General features: G+C 34.9%; 1 protein-coding gene across 3 annotated transcripts in view; it reads left to right on the forward strand.

The window, feature by feature from the left end:
• The window catches only part of CCDC91 (coiled-coil domain containing 91), a 425554-nt gene that overhangs the window by 73206 nt on the left and 325624 nt on the right, over nt 1-26724 (forward strand). For all 3 annotated transcript variants that reach the window (XM_066258026.1, XM_066258025.1, XM_066258027.1), the window contains 2 exons: nt 16192-16234; nt 18332-18410. In XM_066258026.1, the coding sequence (XP_066114123.1) occupies nt 16205-16234; nt 18332-18410 (109 nt within the window). In that variant the 5' untranslated portion in view covers nt 16192-16204. The remainder of the gene's footprint in view (nt 1-16191; nt 16235-18331; nt 18411-26724) is intronic.

A 26724-nucleotide genomic window follows, 5' to 3' on the forward strand; every position in this document is an offset into this window, starting at 1 on the left:
TCGCATCACAACTGCTGTTAACTAAGCTAATATCTAGCTAGGATGCTAGAGAAATGAAAAATACAAGTAGGCCCCTAGGCTTACTTAATTTTATCCAAAATATTTTGAACTTCGTGGATTAGTCTGCGGGCCGCACAAAATTGTTCGGCGGGCCGCGAGTTTGAGACCCCTGATCTAGATCATCTCTTGGTCTCGTTTTGTTGATTTCTTTATCTCTTGACTATTTTCCTTTTTGTTTGTCTCATAATTTTTATTACTGTTTTAAAAAGACATAAATTCTATTTATACCACAAAATTGGTATGCTTTTTCTTCTGTCGGGTAATTGGTATTGCTGTTTCTAAAACATAATAAATTAATAATGTATTATGAAACTAAGTCAGATAGGTCATAAGGATACATACTTAGCAACGACTGAAAAAGATGTATAACTATAACATCGAGAAGGAGATAAAAAGATACGAGAGAAAGTGAAAAAGATATTAATTCAAAGAAGGCAGGAGAAGAGGAGAAACAAAGTAGAGATGGGACTGATAGAATACAAGTAGCAAGATGATTTTATTATAAACATCATATCAAGAATCATGTTTAATGTAGAATGAATAAATCTCCAAGAGCAGAATGTCTGAATGGACTTAAACCATATATGCTATTTGTAAGAGATGCACATAAAAGTCGAATGTAAGGGGATGGAAAAGGTAAACTTTGCAAATATCAGTCATGAGAAAGCAAAATTATTGTTGTTAATGCCAGATAACTTAAACTTAATGACAAAGAAGTGTACTCTAGATAAAAAACATTTAATAATGATTGAAATGTCAATTAGTCGAGAAGATATAATGATCCTAAGTATGTATGTACCTAATAACAGAGCTTCAAAATTTGTGAAGGTAAAACTGACTATATAAGAGAAAAAGACATATTTGCAATTGTAGTTGAAGATTTTAACTGTCAATATTTGTTAAAAGTAGACAGAAAATAATAGAGCAGCGATAGCAAATTTTTTCATCTTATAGCACACATGAAACAATTACTAAAATTCTGTGGCACAACAAAAATATATTTTTTGACGACTATTACTATGTTGGCTGTGGCCATTTTTTTATTTGACAATCTGAGGGAAATAAGGTCAGTGCCTCTGACTAAATAGTCAGGTGTTACATGTTTTAAAAATTCTCATGGCATACAGGTTGAAAATCACTATAGTAGAGGTATTAAAGACTTTAACAAAACATTCAACGAATGTGACCTAGATGACATTTGTAAACTACTAAACCCAATAGTTTAAGAATATACATTCTTTTCATATGCGTATGGAACTTTTATAAAGATAGATCACATAATTGGTCATAAAACAAAGTTTAATAAATTGGGAAATAGTCTTTCTTTAGAATTAGTTTCCTCTCTATTGGCTTCTATATTTGCCTAGGTACAGAGGATGGGAGGGTTTTCTGCCTTCTCCAAATGGCATTTTCTTTTACTTTGTATGGAGAATGGTTCTGAGATGTGGAAGTCAGTTATTTCCTTCACACTTTTACTGTCAGAAGACTCTTACAATAGTTTGCCTTGCCCCAGTCCTTTTCTTTTTAGGGGGGTATGTAGCAGAGGTCTTCTTGATGGGCAACTGGTTTATTATTATTTACATTTAAAAAGTTTTTTGATTTGTCACTCATTTGAAATCCTGAGCTTTCCTGGTCAAGACACATATGGGATTTGATGCTTCCTGCTCCCCCCCCTCCCCTGTCCCCTCACCTATCTAAAAAAATGAATAAATAAAACAATTTTAAAAATAGGTTTTGGTTAATAAGTATGATGTCGTAGCATCTTACTGTTTTAAAATTTGTATTTACCTTATAATCTTTGAAGTTGAGAATTTTTTATTTATTCATTCAGCAAGAAAACTTTAAGCACTATGTATATGCCAGGCATTTCTATGTGATGGAGATACACTGTTGACCAAACTGATAACAGTACCTGTCCTTGTGGAATTTGTATTTAGTGTGTGTTTGAGGAAGACAGAAAATAAACATTATCTTTAAAGAAATACATAAATACAATATGTTAAAAAATGTTGAGTACTATACAAAACAGAACCAGGAAAGAGGAACCGAATGCTTGGGTAGGGGAGGGCTTGATCGTTTAAAATTGTGTCATTACAGTGGAGTTGATATTTGAACCTGGACTTGGTAGATGTAAGAAAGTTAGGTAAACAGCTTATTCGAGGGAAGATTATTGTTGGCAGAGAGAATAGTCTGTGTAAAGTCTTGAAGCATGAATAAAAAGCTAGATACCTATACTAATATTATCCAATATCAACTTTAAAACATTATATTAGGACTTGGTCACTTTGTAATGAAAAATATTTAAATTTATAAAGAATGTATAGCATCATACATGAAGCAAAATATTGATAGAACTATAGGGAGAAATTAATACTTCTACTATTACAATGGGAATTTCAACTTACCTTTTGTGATTATTGATAGTTGAAGAAAAAAATCAACAAAGATATAGATCGAAATAATATATTTCATAGATATAAATACAACTTAGTTTGTATAGAATGAAAAAGACATAACCACAGGTAAATCAGAGATTAAAAAGATGACGGGAAATAAAAGGCATGTTAATTTGAAAGAAAGAAGTTAAATTATCTTTGTTATATGTAAAAAATCCTAAAGATTCAATAAAAAAAATCTGTTGGAATTAATAAATGAATTCATCAAGGTATCTGGATGAAGTAAAAATACACAAAAAAGTTGCATTTATATATACTAACAAAGATGATCTAAGGAGGAAATTATTATTATTATTATTTTTTTACAGAGACAGAGAGAAGTCAGAGAGAGGGATAGATAGGGACAGACAGACAGGAACGGAAAGAGATGAGAAGCATCAATCATCAGTTTTTCGTTGTGGCACTTTAGTTGTTCATTGATTGCTTTCTCATATGTGCCTTGACCGTGGGGCTACAGCAGACCGAGTTACCCCTTGCTCAAGCCAGCGACCTTGGGTCCAAGCTGGTGAGCTTTTTGCTCAAACCAGATGAGCCCGCGTTCAAGCTGGCGACCTCGGGGTCTGGAACCTGGGTCCTCCGCATCCCAGTTTGACTCTCTATCCATTGCGCCACTGCCTTATCCAGGCTAAGGAGGAAATTAAGAAAAACAATTTTATTAACAACAGCATCAAGAAGAATAAAATACTTAATTAACTTAACCAAGGAAATTAAAGACTTATACAAAGAAAACTACAAAACATTTTTAAAAGAAATAAAGAAGACATAAATAAATGAAAAGACATTCTATGTCATGGAGTGGGAAGACTTAATATTATTAAGATGCCAATACTAACTAAGTGATCTACAGATTTATGAATTTCTTATAAAAATTTGTATAAAATTTTTTTTTGCAGAAATAGAAAAACTCATTCTAAAACTTATGTGGATCCTAAAGGGACGTGGAAAAGCCAAATTAATCCTAAAAAGAAGAAAAGAATGCTGGAAGATTCACAGTCTCTAATCTTAAAACTTACTACAAAGATATAGTAATCAAAACAATGTGGCATTAACATAAAGAGAGATATATAGACCTAAGGAATAGAATAGAATCTGGAAATAAACCCTTATATTTATGGTGAAATCATTTTCAAGAAGGGTGCCAAGACCATTTAATGAGGAAAAGACAGTCTAACAAATGGTGCTGGGAAAAGTGAATATCCACATGCAACAGAATGAATTTGTCCTCTTACCTAATACCATACACAAAAATTAACTCAAAATGGGCCCATGACCCAAGTGTAAGACCTAAAATTTATAAAAGTTTTAGTTGAAAATGTTGGGCATAACTTTGTGACATTGGATTTGACAGTGATAATTTGAATATTAAACCAAAGGCACAGACAACAAAAGAAAAAGTAGGGAAATTGGACTTGATGAAAATTTTAAAAAGGTTAAGCAACAGAAGACAGACTATCAACAAAGTAATGTGGCAGCCCATAGAATGGGAGTAATTCCTGATAAGGAATTCCTTATCAGGAATTATTCTCCAGAATATATGGAGAACTCCTAAAAGTTAACAACAAAAAGCAACCAGTTTAAGAAAATGGGTGAAGGACTTAGACATTTGTTTAAAGAAGATATACAAATGGCCAATAAGTTTGTATATCTAATAGATAATAAAAGAGGCTCAACATCATTAGTCATTAGGGAAACACAAATCAAAACTATGGTGAGATATCCCTCATATCCATTAGGAAATTACTATTAAAATACCAGAATATAATAAGTCGAGGAAGATGTAGAGAAATTGGAACCCTTGGGCAATGCTGATGGGAATGCAAAATGCTGTAACTGTTGTGGAAAACAGTATGGCAGTTCCTCAAAAATATTAAAACTAAAATTACTATATAATCCAGCAATTCTACTTAGAATATATGTCCCAAAGAATTAAAAACAGGATCCCAGAGATATTTGTACACCCATGTATTCACAATAGCTAAAACATGGAAACTGCCAAGTGTTAAATGGACAGATGATGAATGGATAAGCAAAATGTGGTCTGTGCACAAAATGGAATATTATTCAGTCTTAAAAAGAAAGGAAATTCTGACATATGCTACAACTTGGAAGAATTTTGAGGACATTATTCTATGTGAAATAAGTCAGCCACAAAACAGCACATACTGTATTCTACTTATGGGAGGTACTTAGAGTAGTCAAAAATCATAGAGATATAAAATAGAGTGGTGATTTTCAGAGACTGGAGAGAGGAGTGGGGAATTCTTGTGTAATAGGTACAGAATTTCAGTTTTACAAAACAGTTCTGGAGATGGATGGTGACAACTGCATAATAATATGCACTTCTGACAATGATTAACATCAAGAATATTTTTAAAAATTAGTTAAAAAGTACAGACAACAGTAGACAAGTAATGAAAACTATTAATAGGTGTTTCGCAAAAGAGGAATCATGATTAATAATCTGTAGAAGAGATTTCAATTTCATTAATGATTGGGAAAATCAAATAAAATACACAATGAGATCCCACTTAAAATCAAATGGAATGGATGAGGATTCACAGTACTTTTATATGTTACTTCTGCAGGTACAATTTGTATGCAGCCATTTTGAAAAATAGTTTTTCATTATCTTGTGACGCTAAACACAAACTTTACAACCCACTGATTTTAACTGTAGGTGAATTCCCAAGAGAATTCTGTGTATGTACAAAAGTAGATGTGTTGGAGAATGTTCATGATAGTTCTGTTCTCAGTAATAAAGTATTTGTAACTACCCAAATGTTTAGTGACACAAAAATGACTGAATAAACTGTACTATTTTATAGCATTCAACAGAATGAATGGTAGCCTGACCAGGTGGTGGCGCAGTGGATAGAGTGTCGGATTGGGATGCAGAGGACCCAAGTTTGAAGCCCCAAGCTTGCTGGCTTGAACCCGGGCTCATCTGGCTTGAGCACAGGCTCACTGAGTGCAGGGTCGCTGGCTTGAGCAAGGGGTCACTCACTCTGCTGTAGAACAAGGCACATATGAGAAAGCAATCATCAAACAACTAAAGTACTGCAACAAAGTATTGATGCTTTTCATCTCTCTCCCTTCCTGTCTGTCCCTCTCTCTGACGCTTCTCTCTGTCTCTGTCGGAAAAGAAAAAAAGAAAAGAAAAAACAATGGTAGCTAAAATAATATTAACAACATAATTATAATTTTATGTGAAACTAAATCCCCCCAAGTTTATATGTCATGAGATATCCTTTAAAAATAGTAAAATAAAAATAATTTCCTTTTTGGTAGTCGATGTAAACAAAATGAAACTATTAATTTGAAAGCAAGGGAATGATGAAAAATAAATTCAGGATTATTGAGTCTGGAGGGTACAGGGTGGGGTTACATTTGTAATTTACTGTTAAGATCTTTAGTTTTAGGCTGGGTGGTGGATTCCCATATGTTAATTTTATTTTAAAAACAAACAAACAATAAAACAGGTGCCTTGAGGCTGGAGTGTGATTGGTAGGAATGCAGTGTAGCTAGAATATAGGGGGTTGGAGTCATTATAAATGAAGTTAGGGAGGTACTGGGGTCCTCCCATTGTATCTAATAGAAGAGTAAACAATTTTTCAATAAGGGTTTGATGCTGTCTACAAGTCAAGTATTTGAACACCAAGATAATGAATTTGTAATTTCCTTTTTGTTTACCTCAAAGAGTTTTATGCTTAAATTGTGTCAGAATAGCCATGTTGTAAGTAGATGAGATTGTTATTAAACATATCAGTCAAGATGAGACTTCATTATATATAGAAAAGAATATAGACAAGAGCATATAAAACTATGAAAGATAAGAAACATTTTCTCACTTAGAAAAAACATTAAACCTGTGACCATCTGTACTTAATGTTGTCAACATTGACTTTACTGTGTTGTTATCTAACACTTTTCTGTGTTGTTTGTTGTATAGGGTACCTTAATACTATGATATAATTGTAGGCTATTTACAGGACATATTTTTTACTTTCAATCATTGGTGCCAATACAGTTCACAGCTTTGTCTTCATGTTTATTTTGCTTACATGTGAGGCTCCATAGCTCATTTTTCCATATAGGTAGAGATTTGTCATTATTGTTTTGAAAGATTTTTTTTTTCTTCATTTTTCTGAAGGTGGAAACAGGGAGAGACAGTCAGACAGACTCCCGCATGCGCCCGACCGGGGTCCACCTGGCATGCCCACCAGGGGCAACGCTCTGCCCACCAGGGGGCGATGCTCTGCCCATCCTGGGCATCGCCATGTTGCGACCAGAGCCACTCTAGCGCCTGAGGCAGAGGCCACAGAGCCATCCCCAGCGCCTGGGCCATCTTTGCTCCAATGGAGCCTTGGCTGCGGGAGGGGAAGAGAGAGACAGAGAGGAAAGCGCGGCGGACGGGTGGAGAAGCAAATGGGCGCTTCTCCTGTGTGCCCTGGCTGGGAATCGAACCCGGGTCCTCCGCACGCTAGGCCGACGCTCTACCGCTGAGCCAACCGGCCAGGGCTGTTTTGAAAGATTTTGATTTGAGCTTGATGTGGTGATAGTTTTAGAATTTAAAATTTCATTGTTTTGTAGTTATTCAGTGTGATGAATGGATTGGAGAGCAGAATGACCAGAAATAGCATCCAGTAATTTCCCAGAAATAATGATAGAAATCTGAATCACAATACAGGATTGAGTGACATACCTGTCTGTGGTGTCAAGTGAAGATTAAGAAGTGACATATAGTTTCTGTATTCTGGATGGATTAAAAATGATAATACTATTGTCTGAAAATAACATTTAGAATAGAAAGTATTTAGAAAGTTTTTTGTGAAGAAGAAAGTAATTTGATTTTAATCATAGGGTAACATATTTAAAGGATTTTGTACTGTAATATGTTAGAAGTCATCTAGTCAACCTGTTCGCTTTATATATGAGGACACTATCGCCAAGGGAGGTATGGTGCTTTGGCTAGAGTTACATGGTTCACATACAAATTCTTGTGTGATTGCAAGGTATGGATGTGCTAGAGATGAGGATGATAGTAACAGTTACAGTACAAAGTTCTAAACATTTATGTTAATAATTTTGACTTAATCCATAAAATGATGAGTCATTGAAAGGTTTTAAGTAGATGAATATTTAGACGGGTCACTTGGGTAGCAGAGTGGAGAGTGGAGTAGGAAGGAGCAAACTGGAAATAACAGTATTGGAGGCTGTTGAAATAATAAGCCAGGTAAAAGATAATAGTGGCCTTACCTAGGGTGAAGGGAGCTGTTGGGCCCTGAATAGAGTAAGTGGTATCTAGAGATATTTAAGACATTGTATTTGATGATTGATAATGTGGAATGAGAGAGAGAAGGAGGAAATGATGGCTCCAGGTTTTTGTATTGGCTAAACTGTGTTGCAGATGGTAGGACCAATAGGTGGGTGAAGGAATCCTGGAGGAAGAGTAAATTTGAGGTTCATGGGAGATATCCTGAGTTCACTTTTGGTTGTATTGAATTTGAGGTGCCTGTTAGATTGAAATAGAAACTATTCAGTTCTCTGTTGGGTGTGTGAATCTGAAGCTCAGGAGATGGATCTGATCTAGAGGTTCTTTAGTGTATCTTTGCAAATGAACCCAAAGCAGTGAATGAAGTAGTCCAAGGAGTGTCTTTGAAGTGAGATTAAAAAGAAGGCTAAGGTGAAATGTTTAGAAATGGCAAGATTTAAAAAGCAGGTAGAAGAACCTTCAAGGGAGATTGGGGAGGAGTATAAAAAAAATAAGAAAGAGGGGAGAAAAGTTTGATTGTCTTACAAACCACAGGGTGAGAGTGTTTTTAGAAGGAGAGACTGTTCAAATGCTGTTAGTGTTCAAGTAAGACAAGGAATTGAAATTGTCTTTTAGCATTTAGTGAAAAGGAGGTAATTGGTTGCAGGCATGGGTTGTAAGAATAGAACATTTATGATGTTGAGTTGTGAAAAGGAAAGGGTTGTGGCTGGAGAAGAATGTGTAGTTGATGATGGTTTTGCTTTTGTTTTTGTTTTGTTTCATTTTTAAAGATGTAGGACCGGGAACATGTTTCAGTGTTAATAAGAAGGAACTAAATAAGAGGATGAAGCTGAATATTTAAGAGAAGGAGCAATTCAGAGCCAAGTCTCTGTGAGCACAGATGGAGGAATTAGCCTTAGGATCCGTCTTTCTTTGTGGTGGAATAAAGTGCAGTAGCTGGTACAGATTCTGGTGACTGTAGTTTTGGTAGAAAGAAGTTAAGAGACTTCTCTCAAAATGCTTTCTTTTTTCTCAGTTTAGCAAGAGGCTTGGTAATGTGCTTTGATTACTGAAAGGAACATAAAGGTTGGCTGTCTGGGGAGAACTGAGAATCCTTGAAATAGTTTCAGTAGAATGAGAGAAAGAGGCTTAATTAGAGAAAAAGTAGATGTGGTAGGCAGCACTGTGAATCAGATGGAAATGGGAAACATGAAGTTTTTAGTGAATTTTCTGATAGTTTTTAGTAGAAGTGTTAGCTAGTGTTGGTGGTTCTTCAGTTAGAGGTGGCTACTATCAGTTGCCTTGTTACGACTTTAGATTCTGAATCAATTGAGAAATAGAACTAAAAATCATAGAAATTAGAAAAGTAGCTCTGTTGTTAAAGGTTTAAGGTAAATGTGGCTTGGATTAAAGCTGAAAAGAGGTCTTCCACAAATTCTCTTCTGAAATAAATTTACCCATCCAGTTATAGGCTAAAAAAGCATGTCTCCTTACTAAGAAAATCAAGTTTTTCTCTGGTGAGCTTCTCTTATGGGATCTGGACTAGTGGAATAACATTGTTTGTGGGCACAGAGTTCCCAGTGAGGAACCCAAAGAACTTGTACTGTGGATGTGGGTTGACCACTATGTATTAATCTCACCCAACAGAGAACCTATGGATGTCTTGCCCTCACTGTTATGATTTTTCTCTTGGAGGGAAGTAAAGAAAGTAGAGAAAGGAACTACAGTCTTTCTTCAATGTTATTTCCTTCTATTTAGAGAAGGCCTGCATTCTTTTTTAAAAGAGGGAGAAGAGGTGATATATCAACACTCTGTTATTCATTGATGGTCAAGGTTTTGCCAGATAGGTAGAGTCAATTCATGAGAATTTTTAGTTGACAGCATGATAAACATAAGAACGTTCATTGTTTTGTTGAGAATATATGACTGGCCCCAGTGAGGTTATTAATTCTGGAAAATGTGGGCATAGCATTAAGATTATGAGAGCGAGTGCCTCTCCTTTCAAGGAGAGGGTAATGAGATAAAATCAGAGGTACATCAGCAAAGGCAAAGATTTCTATTAAAGAATTGGAGATGGTAGAAGAATTAACCAGAGAGGTTGGAAAGTAGATAAGGGTTTTGGAGAGTCTAAGTGCTTTGCAATTTTTTTTTTCTTGTTACCTGCTGGGACATGTAAGTATTTTGAATGAAGACTGGTAAAGACAAAAGGTTAATTGATAGCACAGATAAAAATTATATAAAGGAAAATATTTAGTTATTAGACTTATTATTGGTTGGGATGTTTTCCTAAAAGATCACTTATAAGTAGAATATTTTCAGGTAGTGAATTTGTATCTCAGTTATTATTTTATTAAATTTGTTGGGGTGACGTTGGTTAAGATTATATAGGTTTCAAGCATACATTTCCATAATACATGACCTCTATATTGCATTGTATGGCCACCACCCAGAGTCAATTCATCTTCTATCATCATATCTTTGACCCCCACTTTAGCCTCTACTAACCTCTAATCCCCTTCCCTCTGGTGGCCACCATAGTTTTGTCTGTGTGAATGTTTATCTGTTTGTGTTTCTTGTTTGTTCATTTGTTCTTTCAGTTTTTTGTTTTTTTTTTTTCATTTTTCTGAAGCTGGAAACAGGGAGAGACAGTCAGACAGACTCCCGCATGCGCCCGACCGGGATCCACCCGGCACGCCCACCAGGGGCGGTGCTCTGCCCCCCAGGGGGCGATGCTCTGCCCATCTTGGGCGTCGCCATATTGCGACCAGAGCCACTCTAGCGCCTGAGGCAGAGGCCACAGAGCCATCCCCAGCGCCCGGGCCATCTTTGCTCCAATGGAGCCTTGGCTGCGGGAGGGGAAGAGAGAGACAGAGAGGAAAGCGCGGTGGAGGGGTGGAGAAGCAAATGGGCGCTTCTCCTATGTGCCCTGGCCGGGAATTGAACCCGGGTCCTCCGCATGCTAGGCCGACGCTCTACCGCTGAGCCAACTGGCCAGGGCTGTTCTTTCAGTTTTTTATCCCACATATGAGTGAAATCATACAGTTTTTTTTTCTGTCTGACTTGTTTTGCTTCATATGACATTCTCAAGGTCTACCCATGTTGTTGCAAATGGCAATATTTCATTTTTTCTTTTGCCATTGGCAGTGGTATTTATAATATAGCAATAGTTCTTTAATTCAACTTCATATAGGACATTTAAAAATTATCATCAGCCTCAATAATAATTGGGTACTTAAGAGAGTAGAGTTTAGTGCTGTAATTTCTTTTAAGATGTAGGCCTTCAGGCTCATGCCTTAATATGGGTATAGCTGGTCTAGTGCTAGTAACTTAATCATCTACTGCTGAAGTTCCATTGTGTTTTTCCTTGAAAAATAAGAAGGAAAGGGAAGTCATGTGAGAACTATTAGCAGCTTATTTGCTTTCATTCATTTATTCTGAAAGTATCGATTCAGAAATATTCTTTGAGCCTTTACTGTGTCCTGGGAACTGCTCAGTTTAAGGTGCTAGGGAGTAGGAAAAAGGGTTAAGAAATGGTCCTTACTCTAACTCAGAAGAGTTTATAGAAATTTAGGTAAACAATTGCCTTGAACAGATAAACCTGAAATTGTGATCTTATGTGATTAGACTCTTCCAATTAGTTGTCTTAATGGCTGTTTATTTTTAACTTTGACTAAATATGTCTGTGTGTGTGTTTGTCTTTGTGTATTCCTTTGCTGTGTTTTCCTCTTACCAGTTTATCTTTGCTCAGGACAGTCAGAAAAAAAAATCACTTGTCTGTTGTTTCTAGGAAACATGGCATGAAACATGATCAAATGGAAAAAGAATTATGAGCATGCTGGTTAGCCAGTAGTTTCCCAGATGGGATAGAAATCGAGTCAAATACTAAGTGGACAGTGTTAACAGTAGGGCATTTTGGGATGAGTGAGTAATCTAGATAATCTCTGGAGAGTCTGTTTTTTGAAGTCAGTTACCTAAGTGTCTTTTTATGTTAGGCATTTTGTTGTTTTTGTTTTGCGAAACTTACATTTTGTATAAATACTTGTCATATGGGAAACTGTTAGAAAGAATACTAATATGAAAATATTTAATTTATTCACTGTTTAAATGCTAATTTAAAGCATTTAAGCCTTTTCTAGTTAGTTTTGTAAAAACAAAATTTTTCTTGAGTTTTTTTTTTTAATGTATTTTGATGGAAGTAATAGGTAGTTAGGTCACTGTGCTATAATGTTTTTTATACTGTCATTTATAGAAATTAGTTACGTATGCCCATAGTTTAAAGATGTAAAAGACTTGGTATGACACAAAGCCATCTCCTATACTTTTCTTTTCAGCCTATTTCTTGCTTTCTAGAAGCAAGATATTTGAAACATATGGCTGGTTCTTTTAGTGTTTACCATTGAATCTGTAAATAACATGTTGAATATGCTACTTTTTGATGTTTCTGTTTCATACCCGTCAGCTTACCTGGACAATCAGGCTTTAGCGCTCTTTTCACCACCCCCTCTACCCTATGCCACATACTTTCTCTTACCATTCTTCTCAAAATGATTATATTCTAATTTTGGTGCCATTAGTCATACTACATTGTTTACATTATTATGAGTATTGAAGTACTGTTCACAACTGAGAAATATATAATGTTTGTTTTTATTGTCCATCATAGTATTTTCTCTCTGTTTTCATCTGGTTAATTTTCTAAACCACTAATTCAACCCTAAATTGTTTAAAATGACTCTCATGATAGTAAAGCAGGAATCAATCTGTTAATTTCATGTGCTTGAATACATCACCCAGAGGCCTTCTGATATATTCCAATGTAGGCTGGTTATACTCTATTCTTGTTACATAGGTATCTTGGGAACTCCATCATTATTCTGAAAGAATTCCCTTTCTTTTTCACTTTAGTTGGATCTCCTGTTTCCTAATCCCATGTCTTCCTGTGTCTTACTCCCTTGGTTTACATAGCCTTTTAAGAAAAAGTATTTGGGACTACAGTGGTCCTTTGTCTATCGTGGGGGTTAGGTTCCAGACCCCCCCACCCCTGCGATAGGTGAAAATGCGCAGAGTAGCGACCTTATATTTATTTTATTATTTATATATATTTTAAAGCTTTATAAACCCTCCCACACTCTTATAAACCTTTCCCACACTGTTATTAACCTTTTCCACACTTATTTTACCACAAAAATAATTAAAATAATAAATATATAAAAATACTTATATATCGCAAAATCCTGTGATGTAGTGAAAAATCTGCAATACAAAATTAGATATATACAATTAAAAATCCACAATACAGGCCCTGGCCGGTTGGCTCAGTGGTAGAGCGTCAGCCTGGTGTGCAGGAGTCCTAAGTTCGATTCCCAGCCAGGGCACACAGGAGAAGCGCCCATCTGCTTCTCCACCCCTCCCCCTCTCCTTCTTCTCTGTCTCTCTCTTCCCCTCCCACAGTCAAGGCTCCATTGGAGCAAAGTTGGCCCGGGCACTGAGGATGGCTCCATGGCCTCTGCCTCAGGCACTAGAATGGCTCTGATTGCGGCAGAGCTACGCCCCAGATGGGCAGAGCACCGCCCCTTGGTGGGCATGCTAAGTGGATCCCGGTCGGGCACATGCGGGAGTCTGACTGCCTCCCCATTTCCAACCTCAGAAAAATTAAAAAAAAAAAAATCCACAATAAAGTGAGACCATGAAAAGTTAACCACAATATGGTGAAGGACAACTGTATACAGGTATGAATATGGCTCAATTTTTTCCTCAACTTAATTATTTGTTGATTTGGCTGATTATGTAATTTTGTATTGTAAATCATTTCTCCTTACAATTTTAAAAGCATTTCTCCATTGTTTTACACCTTTCAGTGATGCTGTTGTAAAGTCTTATGCTATTATATACTTTATCATTTGAATAAAACCTATTTTTTCTTCCCAGAAGATTGTGGAATCTTTCTTTTGTTCATAGTGTGCCTTCATGTGGCGTCCCTTCTATTTTCTTGGACACTTGAGGAACCATTACATCTAATAATTTCCCTTCTATTTTCTTGGACACTTGAGGAACCATTACATCTAATAATTATATGTTTTGGGTTTAGAAAATTTTTTTGAATTATTTTGTTTCTTTCTTATAGCTCTTTTATATTTTATATTATTTATATTTTATATTATTGTATTAGATAAAGTTATAATGTATTAGGCTAAGTTCATAAAGAAGCACATACTTATAATTTTTCCTTAAGAACTAATTTTTAATTTTTACATTTTGTAAAATAGATTTTTACAAATCAGTGCTGTAATTTTCGTTTCCCCTGATCTTTCAGATGCTCACAAGGAAACAAACTTTCAGGATTTGAAACTAAATTATTCAATGAAAAGTTATTGCTTTAAAATAATGTTTATTTTTCTAGCACTGTATTTTTAAGAAACCCAGGACACATTTGTCTTTTAGAATGTATTAATATTTTTTGCAAATAAAGTAGAGGAAGACTATAATCTACGTTTTAATATGTAGAAGTTGCTGAGGTATGGAAAACATCAGTGGTCACTAATATGTTCATTTGTAGAGCCAAATCAGTATTTAGGAAACTGATGGTATTTGGTTCATTACCACAGGCAAACAAAGCTGAACTGATTGTTAGGCATGGGTATTTGTTTTTGTTTTCAAAATTTCTGGCACCTTACAAGTAACTTATTGCAATATGACTTTTGAAAACACATAGAAGCATTACTCTAAAGATTCCATTCTTTTGAAACCATATTATTTGGGTACAGTGTTCATAGATGCTAAAAATATTTTTAATTGTCTCCCGAGATTTGTGGGATACATGTGGAAAAGACAAACTTGGTGAATTCTCTGTATCCATATCACTCTTCTTTCATAATTTCTACATGAAAAAATGTAATCGCATACAGATTTCTATTCGCTTGCAACACAAAATTAATGTGAATTCCATTTCAAATTAACCACCATCAAAAGTTTTTGAAAGTCTGGTTTATATTTTTAAGCATAGTATGTGGATGACTTGCTTAGTTTTGATTTTTTGGATATTACATCCTTAAAATTTTTTTTCATCAGATTAAGATGTGGGTAATAGGGACAGTACTGGTATCATATTCTGGTTAATTTAATGTCTTTTTTTATAATGTATTTTTTTCTACATATATTTCTTTTAGTGCCATTACCTACTTGAGTTTCTGTGAAAATAAATTTTCTTTGCTTATTAAAACAAAACTGTCCTTGAGATTATTTTTTTCATACTTCTTTGTCTATTTTTTTTTGTTTTATTTTTGAAGACAGTATTAATTTCATTGAAAAAATAAAGTATGGCTGTAGGTGACGACTGCCTCATCACTCAGAGCAAAATGCCTTAGAAAATGCCTTTAGAATATTGCTTAACATATGGCTTAATTTGTTTTAGCTATTTATTTAGAAGTTAGAGAATATTGTTTTCCTGTAATCAAGTCCATTTTTTGAAATATAGAAAAGGAAACTAGTTGTTATTGACCAGAATATCGTTTGCACCTACTGACTCACAATTTATGGTGAATTTATTTGTCATTTTAATATATACCATCTATTACTTGTTTTACTTTTCCAGATCTTTTAGTTCTTTCATAGTTTGTTAGATAAAAGCTTCTTTTTTAAAAAACCTAAGTACTCATGGTTTTCTCTACTTTTACAATATACATTTAGGACAAAATAAAACATGTGTTCTCCTACTGACTGTCTCTCTTACATGCTTAGAGGGTAAAGAATTCTGGATATTTGCTTGTGTTTTTCTCTTCTTTGGTCTCCCATGAATACATGACTTGATTTATCTTGATCAGCCTAGTAACTTGCTCCACATTTTTCCAAAAGTGCAAAGCAGTTTCAGCTAAAAATACACATATCAAAATGCTCCAGAAGTTGTGGCCACAGCTCAAAAATGCTGATCAATTTTGAAAATCTTAATCAACCTCGGCCATGAAACCAAGGGAAGAACCTTTGTGGTACGGGACAAATTTCCAAAAATTCACCACAGTCCTGTTCTTAGCTGGAGTTTGTGCTGAGGTTGCCAGACAACTGAGGAATAGATGCAAAAAGCAGGAAGCATTATTGAATTGAGCCCTAGCGCCAATTTGGGAAAAGCAAATTAAAATGTAAAAGAATATTTTTCCACTCCTGGCGTCTCAACATAAAATGGCAAAATACATGGTTGCTGAAAAAGTCACAGAAATTGCTAATTTTGCCAGAAAAGCTAATTTTGCCAAAAAAGTCTAGTCTCTTTGAGTTAAAAATGCATACACAATGGTTTAAAAAGTTTTTCTTCTTAAAGCCCAGATAGAATAGTTTTAATTAAAAATCAAACTTTATACCTTTAAGTCAAAGAGTGTTTTGACATAACTTATTCTGTGTGTGTGGGCTTGTTTCAATGTCTTCTGTTATTTTCAGGTGCACTTGAAGAATGGATGATGATGATTTTGGTGGTTTTGAGGTATGTGCTATTGTATGTCTGAATTTTGCTTATGTAATTCTTTTGTGAGATTATAATGGAATATATACTATTTTTAAAATGTGTTATTATTAACATTCATGATCTTTCCTTGATAATTTTGAATGTAACTTTGGAATAAAAAAATGAAATCAAGGCAATTTAAAATTATGCAGATTTATTATTATTATCATCAAATTTTTGGTCATGCCCGTAGGAATGGTTTAAATTAAGGTAATTAAGTGCTACAGTGGAAGCACTAAAAAAGAGGTTTTAAAAATTGTCAGCAGATGATTTTGTTAGGATATATGTCAATTAGGAAATACTTGTGAGATGAGAGATGAGTATTGAAAATTTGTCACATATTTTCATGTTTACACCTGTAATGAGTCGATTTACAGGTTTATAGAGCCAATTAGTATGTTTGTGTTAATATTCTGTTAGGTTTAAGTTGGTGTTTTGTAAGTGGAAATTGTTAGCTGCAGAAACAGTGTCTTTTCCTTAATCCTTTTCAGTGAGTGTTCATTTTATTGAAATATTTTGTAACCCAGTTATTTTTATGGAGCTAGTATAGTCTTGCAGGAAAAAAATCTCTGGATTAGGAGTCAGGATGCCTGAGCTCAAGTCCTGGAACTACTATCGAGTGAGCTCTGTGAGTTTTTTTTTTTTTTTAAGTAAGACTTTCACCTAGTTTGGAATTTCATAAAATGAGATTGTTAAAAATAGGGAGAGTAATTAATGACATTAATAGGAAATATAAGATAGTAAGTATATATTCAGTGTTCTGAATATCATGAAAGAATGGTATGGATATTTTTAGGTTAGGGTCATTTTCTCTTCTGTTAATCTGTCAATATGGTGATACTTAGAATATGAACATGCCTATTTTCTGCATCTAAAACTTTTTTGTTTAGCACATTTATATATTTTCTGTAGTGTTTTGGGTTTTGTTGGGTGATTGAATCTATTTTACTAAATTATAACTTAAAATTATGTTGAAGTTGCTTCTATTTTGAGGAAAATGTGTATTTCAGATATAATCTTATTTATTGTTTAGAAGTTGTCGGTTATTTGAAGGTTAAAACTTAGTATAGTCTCCTTTATTTAAACTATATTTATTATATTAGAAAAAAATTGAGTATAACTCAGTTGTTAGAGTAACAGTTATACTTCAGTGTTATAGTCATCGGATATATTACTTTCAGTATTACGTAGGTACAACTTTCACCACCCTTTCCAATTTAATTGTGGTTATTAGGGTCCTTTCTTTCCACATCTTGCTGTAGAAATATGAAGGTCTCATTTCTGGTCATATAAACATGGTCATTTTTCGTAGTTTGTAGAGAGTAGTAGTCTATAGTATAGTCTACATGACTTATCTCCTATGGCAGATTTCCTCAGTTGACTTTTCCTTGGCTGACAATTCAGTGAAGTATCTGAATTGAAATTATGGCTCTTTTTTTAAGTAATAATTTTACTGCGACCTGGACAGTTAAGAGACAGAAAACTCTACACTATGCCCACATCTGAATATTTCAGTTATTGTCCCATAGTTATAAAACTTTTTAATAGAAAGGTTTGTTAATTTAAAATATAAGCTTTAGAAATTATCTAAATGTTGAATAAGTAAGACCAGCTGATAGATTATTCAGAAATATAGATGAATACCATTTCTTTAGATTGAACTCTAATTAGGTCATGTGCTAATTAATGAAAAAGATTTGGCTTCTAGACCCTTAAAGAAAAATTATCTGTTTTTCCTCTGTATATGGATAAACGTGGTCAGTTAGTTTAAAGTGCTTAGATATGACGTTTCACACGTGAAAATGTGATTAAAGATATATAAAAAAATTCATTGGCAAGAGATATATTTGAGTAAGAAAGGAAAATTTTTACTTAAGGATAATAGAACATGAGTATTGGATGTAGTGAGTGGTGGAAGGGATGGTAGCAATGAAGATTGAAAAGCAATTGAGTATTCAGAGGGAATTGAAAATGTGTGGTATATTAGAGAATATGCTTCTAGAGCTAGGAAGCAGGATTTCTTAAATGGCATTTTATTTTCAAGGTCATCTAAAATAATTTTGCTTTTGGTTTTAGGCTGCAGAGATTTTTGATGGGGGAAACGGTGAAACACAAACTGTATCTCCTGCTATTCCCTGGGCTGCCTTTCCTACAGGTATGGTATACAGTGACTAGCAAGAACATTACTGAATATTTTCACCTTTCCTTTGAAAGCTTCTTTCTACCTTTGTACTTGGCTTTCTATTATCTGAAAAATGGAATGATCCAGATTTAATCTAAGGGTTTTTTTTTTATAACAAGTTGTGAATTGTGTAACAAATTCTGCTATGGTAGCTTGAGGCATGATTCAAAAAACAGTATCGTGAACAATAAATGAAATTATAGTATAGTTTACATTTCCTAATTTGTCTTAGTTTTAGGAAGGAGAGGTGCAAGTAAGTTTTGTAGGTTATGCAATTCATTAATAAAAGATTCCTTCTTGTATTCCTTTTTTGAATTAATTATTTATTTAAGTTTTTTTTTTTTTAATGGAGGAGAGAGACAGACAGAGACAGACAGAGACAGATAGATAAGAAGGGAGAGGGATGAGAAGCATCAACTCATGGTTGCACCACTTTAGTTGTTCATTGATTGCTTTCTCATATTTCCCTTGACTGGTGTGGTGGGGCTCCAGCTGAGCCAGTGACCCCTTGCTCAAGCCAGCGACCTTGGGCTTCAAGCCAGCGACCATGGGGTAATGTCCATGATCCTATGCTCAAGCCAGTGACCTTGGGGTTTCGAACTTGGATCCTCAGCATCCCAGGCTGATGCTGTATCCACTGCACCACCACATGGTCAGGCTTCTTCTTATATTCTAAATACATTATTCTAAAGCTAATTTATCATCTCTACTAGTATTTAAATTTAGAATTTTTTTTTAGGAAAGTCATTCAAAAGTATTTAAAATTGATAATAAGCCATCCAAGAAGTTAAATACAAAAATAAATTCCATTATTGGGAGAGAGTTTGTGGAATATTGGATGTTCAATATTAATATAGTTTATGTCTAAATAGTATTTTAAGTTTTCTAGACTTTTTGTTCTACCAAGGCATTGGAAAGTCAGCAGAAGATGAAAACATCATTCCTTAACAGTTGTGGTTAGTCTTAGATTATTAGAGGTATTAATTCTATAAATATTTTCCTGCCATTTATAATGCATTAGGCACTATGAGTTATGTCCTTTACTTCAAGGGGCAGGCACATGTATATATATGATTTGGGAAGAACAATGATTTTTGTCATCCATTCATTTAGCAAATGTTATTTCATGCCTGGTATGAGCCAAGTACAATCTTTGAAGATGGGTTTGTATTGTTGATCTGGGCTTTGAAGGATGCAAATGATTTCATTAGGCAGAGAGGTAGGAGAATGAGGAAAGATTTTGAAGGGAGAAAAAGAAACGGAACACAGGTGTAAATGTGGGAAAGAGGGTGGCACAGTTAGGAGGCTCATTCTTATTGGAGGATATTTGTTGTTTACTTTGACTGGAATTTTCTGCCTTGTCACTCTTCCCACTCCCTTACTATACTAACTCCTTTTTGTTTTATGTTTCTTTCTTGCTTTAAAATTTCTTTTTCTGGGAAGCTGTCCCAGTGAATCCTCCCACATCTATGTGTACCTGTTTTCTAAGTTTATGTTAGACTAAGTTTTGTGGGGGTGGGTACTATATCTGTTTGTTTTACTGTTATATTTTAAATGCTTACCATAGTGCCTAGCTTGTAGTTGGCCCACAATAAATATGTTTAGAAAGAATAATTAAAGAAAAAAATGAATGAATGAATGAATAAGTGGATGTATTACTTGACTAGGGTGGCAATGGAAATTGAGAGGAAAATTTGGGATAATGATATGTGTATAATGGTTAATGGTTTAGTATTTACAGTGTGTTGCCACACACATACACATTTGTAGGTCTAGTCCTTAAAGCCTAATGAAATTAGAATTAAAGAACAACACTCGAGTGTGTACACACACACACACGCACACACAAACACGCACGCACACATACTATCTCTCCTCCACTCCCTTCAATAAAAATTAGATCTGAAGAAAGTCCTCTTTCTGAATTTCTGAATTTCCTCAGTGACTTATAGAAGCTCAGGAAAACAAAGCTAGCCAATAGCAGAAGTTAAAGGTAGGGTAGGTGTTTGCTCAGCTCAAGCAATCTTTCTCCTTTGTTGAAGGTATTTGTCTTTCTCTAGCTACTGGAGAAGTGGGCTCCTGATTTGGTATCTGGAAGTTGTTGCCAACAATCTAATTAGCATAGCAGTTTATATCCACACTAAAGACCAGAGAAGATAGGAACCTTTAGGAAATCTAAAGCAGATTCTTTTCATTTTGAGAAAGACTAATATTCCCCTTTTGTCTCTTTCTCTACCTATACCCTACCTCCCTGTAATCTATATGAAAACTGCTTTTAAAAGAAATAAACAAGTTTTACCACAGCTTAAAATCCAAGAAGATTACTCAGAAACATTTGGTTTTAAGTTTTTAAAGCAATTGGGAGAGAATAGAAATTTCATTCTTGGTGTGAGGTTAAAGGACATTATTAGGTGGAGAATATAGTGGACTTAGTGAGCCTAGTGAGTATCTTACTTCAGGACTGGCAGTCAGTTGGAGAATGATTTCATAACAGCAACTGGAATAATGAGTCTGTCTTTCAAAGTGTATGTTTATAGTCTGCATCAGGGTTACTGCGTTGCATTATCTCAGGATATGCACCTCACTGTCATACTAGCACTTTTTACATAGTGGGACCTTTGAAGATGCTAGTTTATATGCAGTACTGATTTTGAAATTAATAAATTGTCAATCAGAATAAATTGAAATGTGCATGTTAGTTCTTTACAAACACTATTATCTTTAGGCCCATATCTCATTGATATGGTATCTAACTTATAAAATATGTCTCTCCATTATCACAGAGTTGAAGAATCTAAATAAGAGATGAATGATTATAAAATTTTTAACTCCTCTTTTCACTTTAACTTTGAGTAAAAGTATGGTGATTATTACTTTATTCTAGTGAAAGCTACTCAGCGAGAATTGCCTTTATTCAAGCCTTTTTTCCCAATTCCATAGCCTTACTCTCTAGCTTGTCTTCCATGGCTATATTGTGTGAAATCCTGTGAGCCTGTCAAATTGTGATCTCCAGTGTGTCCCTAGATGATGTCTGTTCCTATCCCTTTGCCACTGATCCTGATTGTGATACCTCCCGTCATCTCCCATCTGCTTACTTGAGTTTGTTTTTTTTTCTTTAAGGAAGGTTAGATAGGGTTTTGGATGAATTTGTTCCATATCTCATATATCCTCCTTCTTAGCAACCGTATCATTTTTTTTCTGCATCTTGATACTTAGGTTATGCCAATTTCTTTTTTTGTGTGTGTGGTAAAATACGTGTAATGTAAAATTAACTGTATTAATATCCATTTTGAATTGTACAGTTCATTATTGTTAATATAGTCATACTGTTGTGCAGTCAATTTCTAGAACATTTTTATCTTGGAAAATGGAAACTATAGTCATGAAATAGTAACTACTCATTTTCTCCTTCCCCCAGCCCCGGCAGCTACTATTTTATTTTCTACCGCTGTGAATATTACTATTCTAGATTTCTTATATAATAGAATTAATTATACAGTACATATCTTTGTGACTGACTTACATCACTTAGTGTAATGTCCTCAAGGTTCATCTGTTCATCTATTATAATATGTCAGAAATTTCTTCCTTTTAGAGCTTAAATAATATTACACTTGTGTGTACAGACCACATTTTGTTTATCCATTCATATTGTTGATGGACTCTTCCATTGCTTCTTTTTTCTATTGTAAATAATACTGCTATGACATGAGTAGACTATGTGTTTTTAAAATATTATATTTTTGGATCCAAATTGATGGTGGAGTAAGTGGAAGTTATGCTCATCTTCTCCCAGGATCAATTCAGAACTATAGAACAGTCAAGTCAACAAATAACCAGATGAAGACTAGCCAAACAGAAGCCTTACAACTAAAGACATAAAGAAGAAGCCACATTGAGACTGATAGGAAGGGCAGAGACATGAAAAGGTGTGGTGGTTGATAGTCTAGAAGGATATCACATAACCTGATATCAAACTATTATGGGGCTATATTAATCAAACCAACATGGTACTTGCATAAAAACAGACACATAGATCAGTGGAAGAGAATGGAGAGTGTATAAATAAACTCATGCCTATATGGACAGTTAATATATGACAAAGGATGCAAAAATAAACAGTGGTTTAAAGATAGTCTATTCAATAAATGCTGTTGGGAAAATTGGACCGGTATATGCAAGAAAGTGAAACTAGACCATCTTCTTAGACCACATCTGAGAATAAACTCAAAATGGAGTAAAGACTTAAGTGTAAGAAACTATAAAACTCCTAGAAGAAAACATAGGCAGTAAACTCGAACATCTTTTTCAGTAATATATTTTCTAATCTTTTTGGGCAACAGAGATAAACGGTGCTACATCAAACTAAAAAATTTTTGCACAGTAGAGGAAATAGGATAAGACAAAAAGCCAGTATTCTGAATGGAAGAAGATGTTCACCAATGTTACATCTGATAAGGGGTTAATATATAAAAAAAAAAAATGCTATTAAAAATTGAGTGGAGGGCCTCACCAAGCAGTGGCGCAGTGGATAGAGCATCGGACTGGGACGCAGAATACCAAGGTTCAAAACCCCGAGGTCCCCAGCTTGAGTTCGGCTTCATCCAGCTTGAGTGGGGGCGCACCAGCTTGAGCGCAGGGTTGCTGGCTTGAGCGTGGGATCATAGACATGACCCCATGGTTGCTGGCTTGAGCCAGGGGTCACTCGCTCTGCTGTAGCCTTGGTCAAGACACATGAGAAAGCAATCAGTGAACAACTCAGGAGACTAAGGAGTGCAACGAAGAATTGATGCTTCTCATCTCTCTTCCTTCCTGGCTGTCAGTCCCTCTCTCTGTCCCTGTCACCCCCCCCCCCAAAAAAAAAATAAAATGAGCAGAGGGCTTGCATAGACACTTCTCCAAAGAGGACATACAGATGGCCAATAGACATATGAAAAGATGCTTAACATCACCAATCATCAGAGAAATGCAAATTAAAACCACAAAGAGATATTACCTCACACCTGTCAGACTGGGCTATCATCAATAAACCAATTAACAACAAGTGTTGACAAGGATGATGAGAAAAGGGAACCATTAAGCCCCATTGGTGGGAATGCAGATTGGTACAGATACTATGAAAAACAGTATGGACGTTTTTCAAAAAATTAAAGATCAAACTACCTTATGACCCAGTGATTCCACTTCTGGGAATATATCTGAAGAAACCCCAAACACTAATTTGAAATAATATATGCACCCGTATATTCATTGCAGCATTATTTACAGTAGCCAAGTTATGGGAGCAACCCCAGTGCCCATCAATAGATGAGTGGATAAAAAAGTGGTGGTACACATATATAATGGGATATTACTTGGTCATTAGGAAAAAAAGAATGAAATCTTACCATTTATGATGACAACATAGATGAACATAGAAGGTTTTATGGTAAGTGAAATAAGTCAGACAGTAAAAGACAATATCATTTCACTTATATGTAGAATCTAAAGAGCGAAACTAACACAATAGAAACAGACTTATAGATAACAGAGATCAGAGGGGGATGGTTGGCGAGTTGGATGAAAAAGATGAAAGGATTAAGAAGTACAAGTCAGTAATTACAAAACAGTCATGGAGATGTATAGTACAGCTAGGAGTAGTCATCAATATTGTATTGACTATGTACAGTGCCAGATGTATACTTGAAATACTGTGGGGACCACTTTGTAAAGTATATGATTGTCTATCCACTATGCCAGGGGTCCCCAAACTACGGCCCGCGGACCACATGCGGCCCCCTGAGGCCATTTATCTGGCCCCTGCCGCACTTCCGAAAGGGTCACCTCTTTCATTGGTGGTCAGTGAGAGGAGCACATTGACCATCATTAGCCAAAAGCAGGCCCATAGTTCCCATTGAAATACTGGTCAGTTAGTTGATTTAAATTTACTTGTTCTTTATTTTAAATATTGTATTTGTTCCCCCCCTTTTTTTTTTTTTACTTTAAAATAAGATATGTGCAGTGTGCATAGGGATTTGTTCATAGTTTTTGTTATAGTCTGGCCCTCCAATGGTCTGAGGGACAGTAAACTGGCCCCCTGTGTAAAAAGTTTGGGGACCCCTGCACTATGCTGTGCAGCCGAAACTAATGCCAAATCATACTGAATGTAAACTAATTGAAAAACAATTAATAATCATATTATTAGTTTGTCGCCTATGTGTCTATTTTTGTCTAAGCCTTGGAAGGCAGAGACTGTTTTAAACCTTTTGAATCTGAAGTACCTAGTATAGTATTGTGCTTTGTCAATAAACAATGCTTAGTAATTATTTCTTTATTGTTACTAAAGCAGATTTACTTTAAAGTAGCTCTTTTTAATTACTTTTAATTCTTTGGGAGTAGATCTTTTACAAGTTAGAGGAACTTGACTGAAAAAATACAATTTTGGGAAGCTTAGAGTATAATTACTCAAAGATGGCTAAGAAGCTATATTTTCTAGGGCTAAGTTATGTTTCCTGGTCATTTCGAATTTATACAAAGGATTTAGAAATAATGATCAATAAGAGGCGTCATAGAGTCTCAATAAGAGAATAGTTATTTTGCTGAGTTTTATTAAAAAATAGATATTTTCTGGCCTTATTGTGTATCACCAGGGAACATTATAGGACCGTAGAGATTCAAGTTTAGTTCAGAATATTGGGGTCTAGAAGAAATAGTGGTGGCATTCATTTCTCTTGCCTCTTTCATTTGTTCTTGTTTTTCTAAACAATTTTAAAAGGAAAATCACTCCATATTTTGCATAGCATAGCATTTATATCAGTAAGTTTTTGAATTTGCTACTCATGGGACTGTATTTTTTATAAAAATATTTTTTTGCTAAGAAATCTATTGGTTTTTGACATTCTTAAACAATTCACAGTCTTTCATAAATTTTTATAAGACTGGTAATGTACTTTTTAGGAAACTAACTTTTTAAAATGAATGTCTATCTTCTGATACATTCATGCATATGTATATACAGAATATAGACATATATAGATAGATAGATATTCTGATTTTTCTCCTCCACTTTGACCTTCTAATACATGATCTCTTTCCTACTATATCCTTTTGAAAGAAAGAGTTTATCTTTACTTGACCTTCCAAATTCTAAGAGCATTACACAGTCAGTCTTGGTTTGGCTTCAGTATGTTTTCAATTCCTTTCTGGTTGTAGCAGACCCAAAGTTTCTGAATTCATAGTATTTATTTAAATTAATTTTTTAGAATGTTCATTTATTCACAGTTTCACTCACTATGCTTTTTTGTTTATTAATTGAATTTATTGGGATGATGCTGGTTCGCACACCTGTACAGGTTTCAGGTACACAGCTCTATAAAACATCATCGGCACACTGCATCATGTGCCCATTGCCTCAGGCAAAGTCTGTGGAAATTGTAAGTTTTGCCATAATATAGATAGACCTGGAGATTATTATGTTAAGTGAGATAAGCCAATCAGAAAAAGATAAATACCATATGCTCTCACTTACATGTGGAGTGTAATGAACAAAATAGAAACAGAGGCATGGACACATGGAACAGACGACAGCTGTCAGGTGGGAGGACCTGTTCTTAAAATATAACGTGTATGAGGCCTTATTCCATTTTCAGTGATGCCATATGAAAATTGTCATCACAGATGACAGGGTGTTTCACAAAGTATATTGGTAATATTGGCAAGCACTTTTATCAATAAATGCAGCTTCAAATTTTTGCATGAAAAAATATGAAGTCAGAAAGTATTCTGTTAGCATTGTGTACAGTGTAGTGTGGGTGGTGCTGTTTTAGAGGCAAATGACTGTTCACTTTTTACTTTTAACTGTATAAATATAAATTGTCTAGAAGGCGAGGTGGGAGGCAAAACCTTGAATACTGTCCTTTTCAATATGTTTCTAAGTTCCTTGTAACACTGCACAGACCACATTAGAATGCATTGACCATCAAAGGGAAAAACAAGTGGTCCAGATAGATACTTTAATCCAAATTAGCTCCTTCAAAACAGCTTATATAGAAGGCAAACTAAACTGTCTGTCACAGACCGACCCTTGAGAAGGAATAATGGGAAATGGTCCAGCAGATGTTGAACCAAATAACTTAGATGTGGTTCACTTTGCATCTGGAGCTATTTGCATACAAAGCCAACAGGAAAGTTCAAACATTTTTCTCAAGGCATTGGCAGAGAGAAACCTGGAAGACAGATGCCTTTTTGATTTCATGGTTCAGTTTTTCCATTCTCTATTCTTCTAGCCAGGAAAGCCTAGGACAACAAA

Source organism: Saccopteryx bilineata, chromosome 2 (genome assembly GCF_036850765.1).
Source record: "Saccopteryx bilineata isolate mSacBil1 chromosome 2, mSacBil1_pri_phased_curated, whole genome shotgun sequence".
NCBI lineage: Eukaryota > Metazoa > Chordata > Mammalia > Chiroptera > Emballonuridae > Saccopteryx > Saccopteryx bilineata.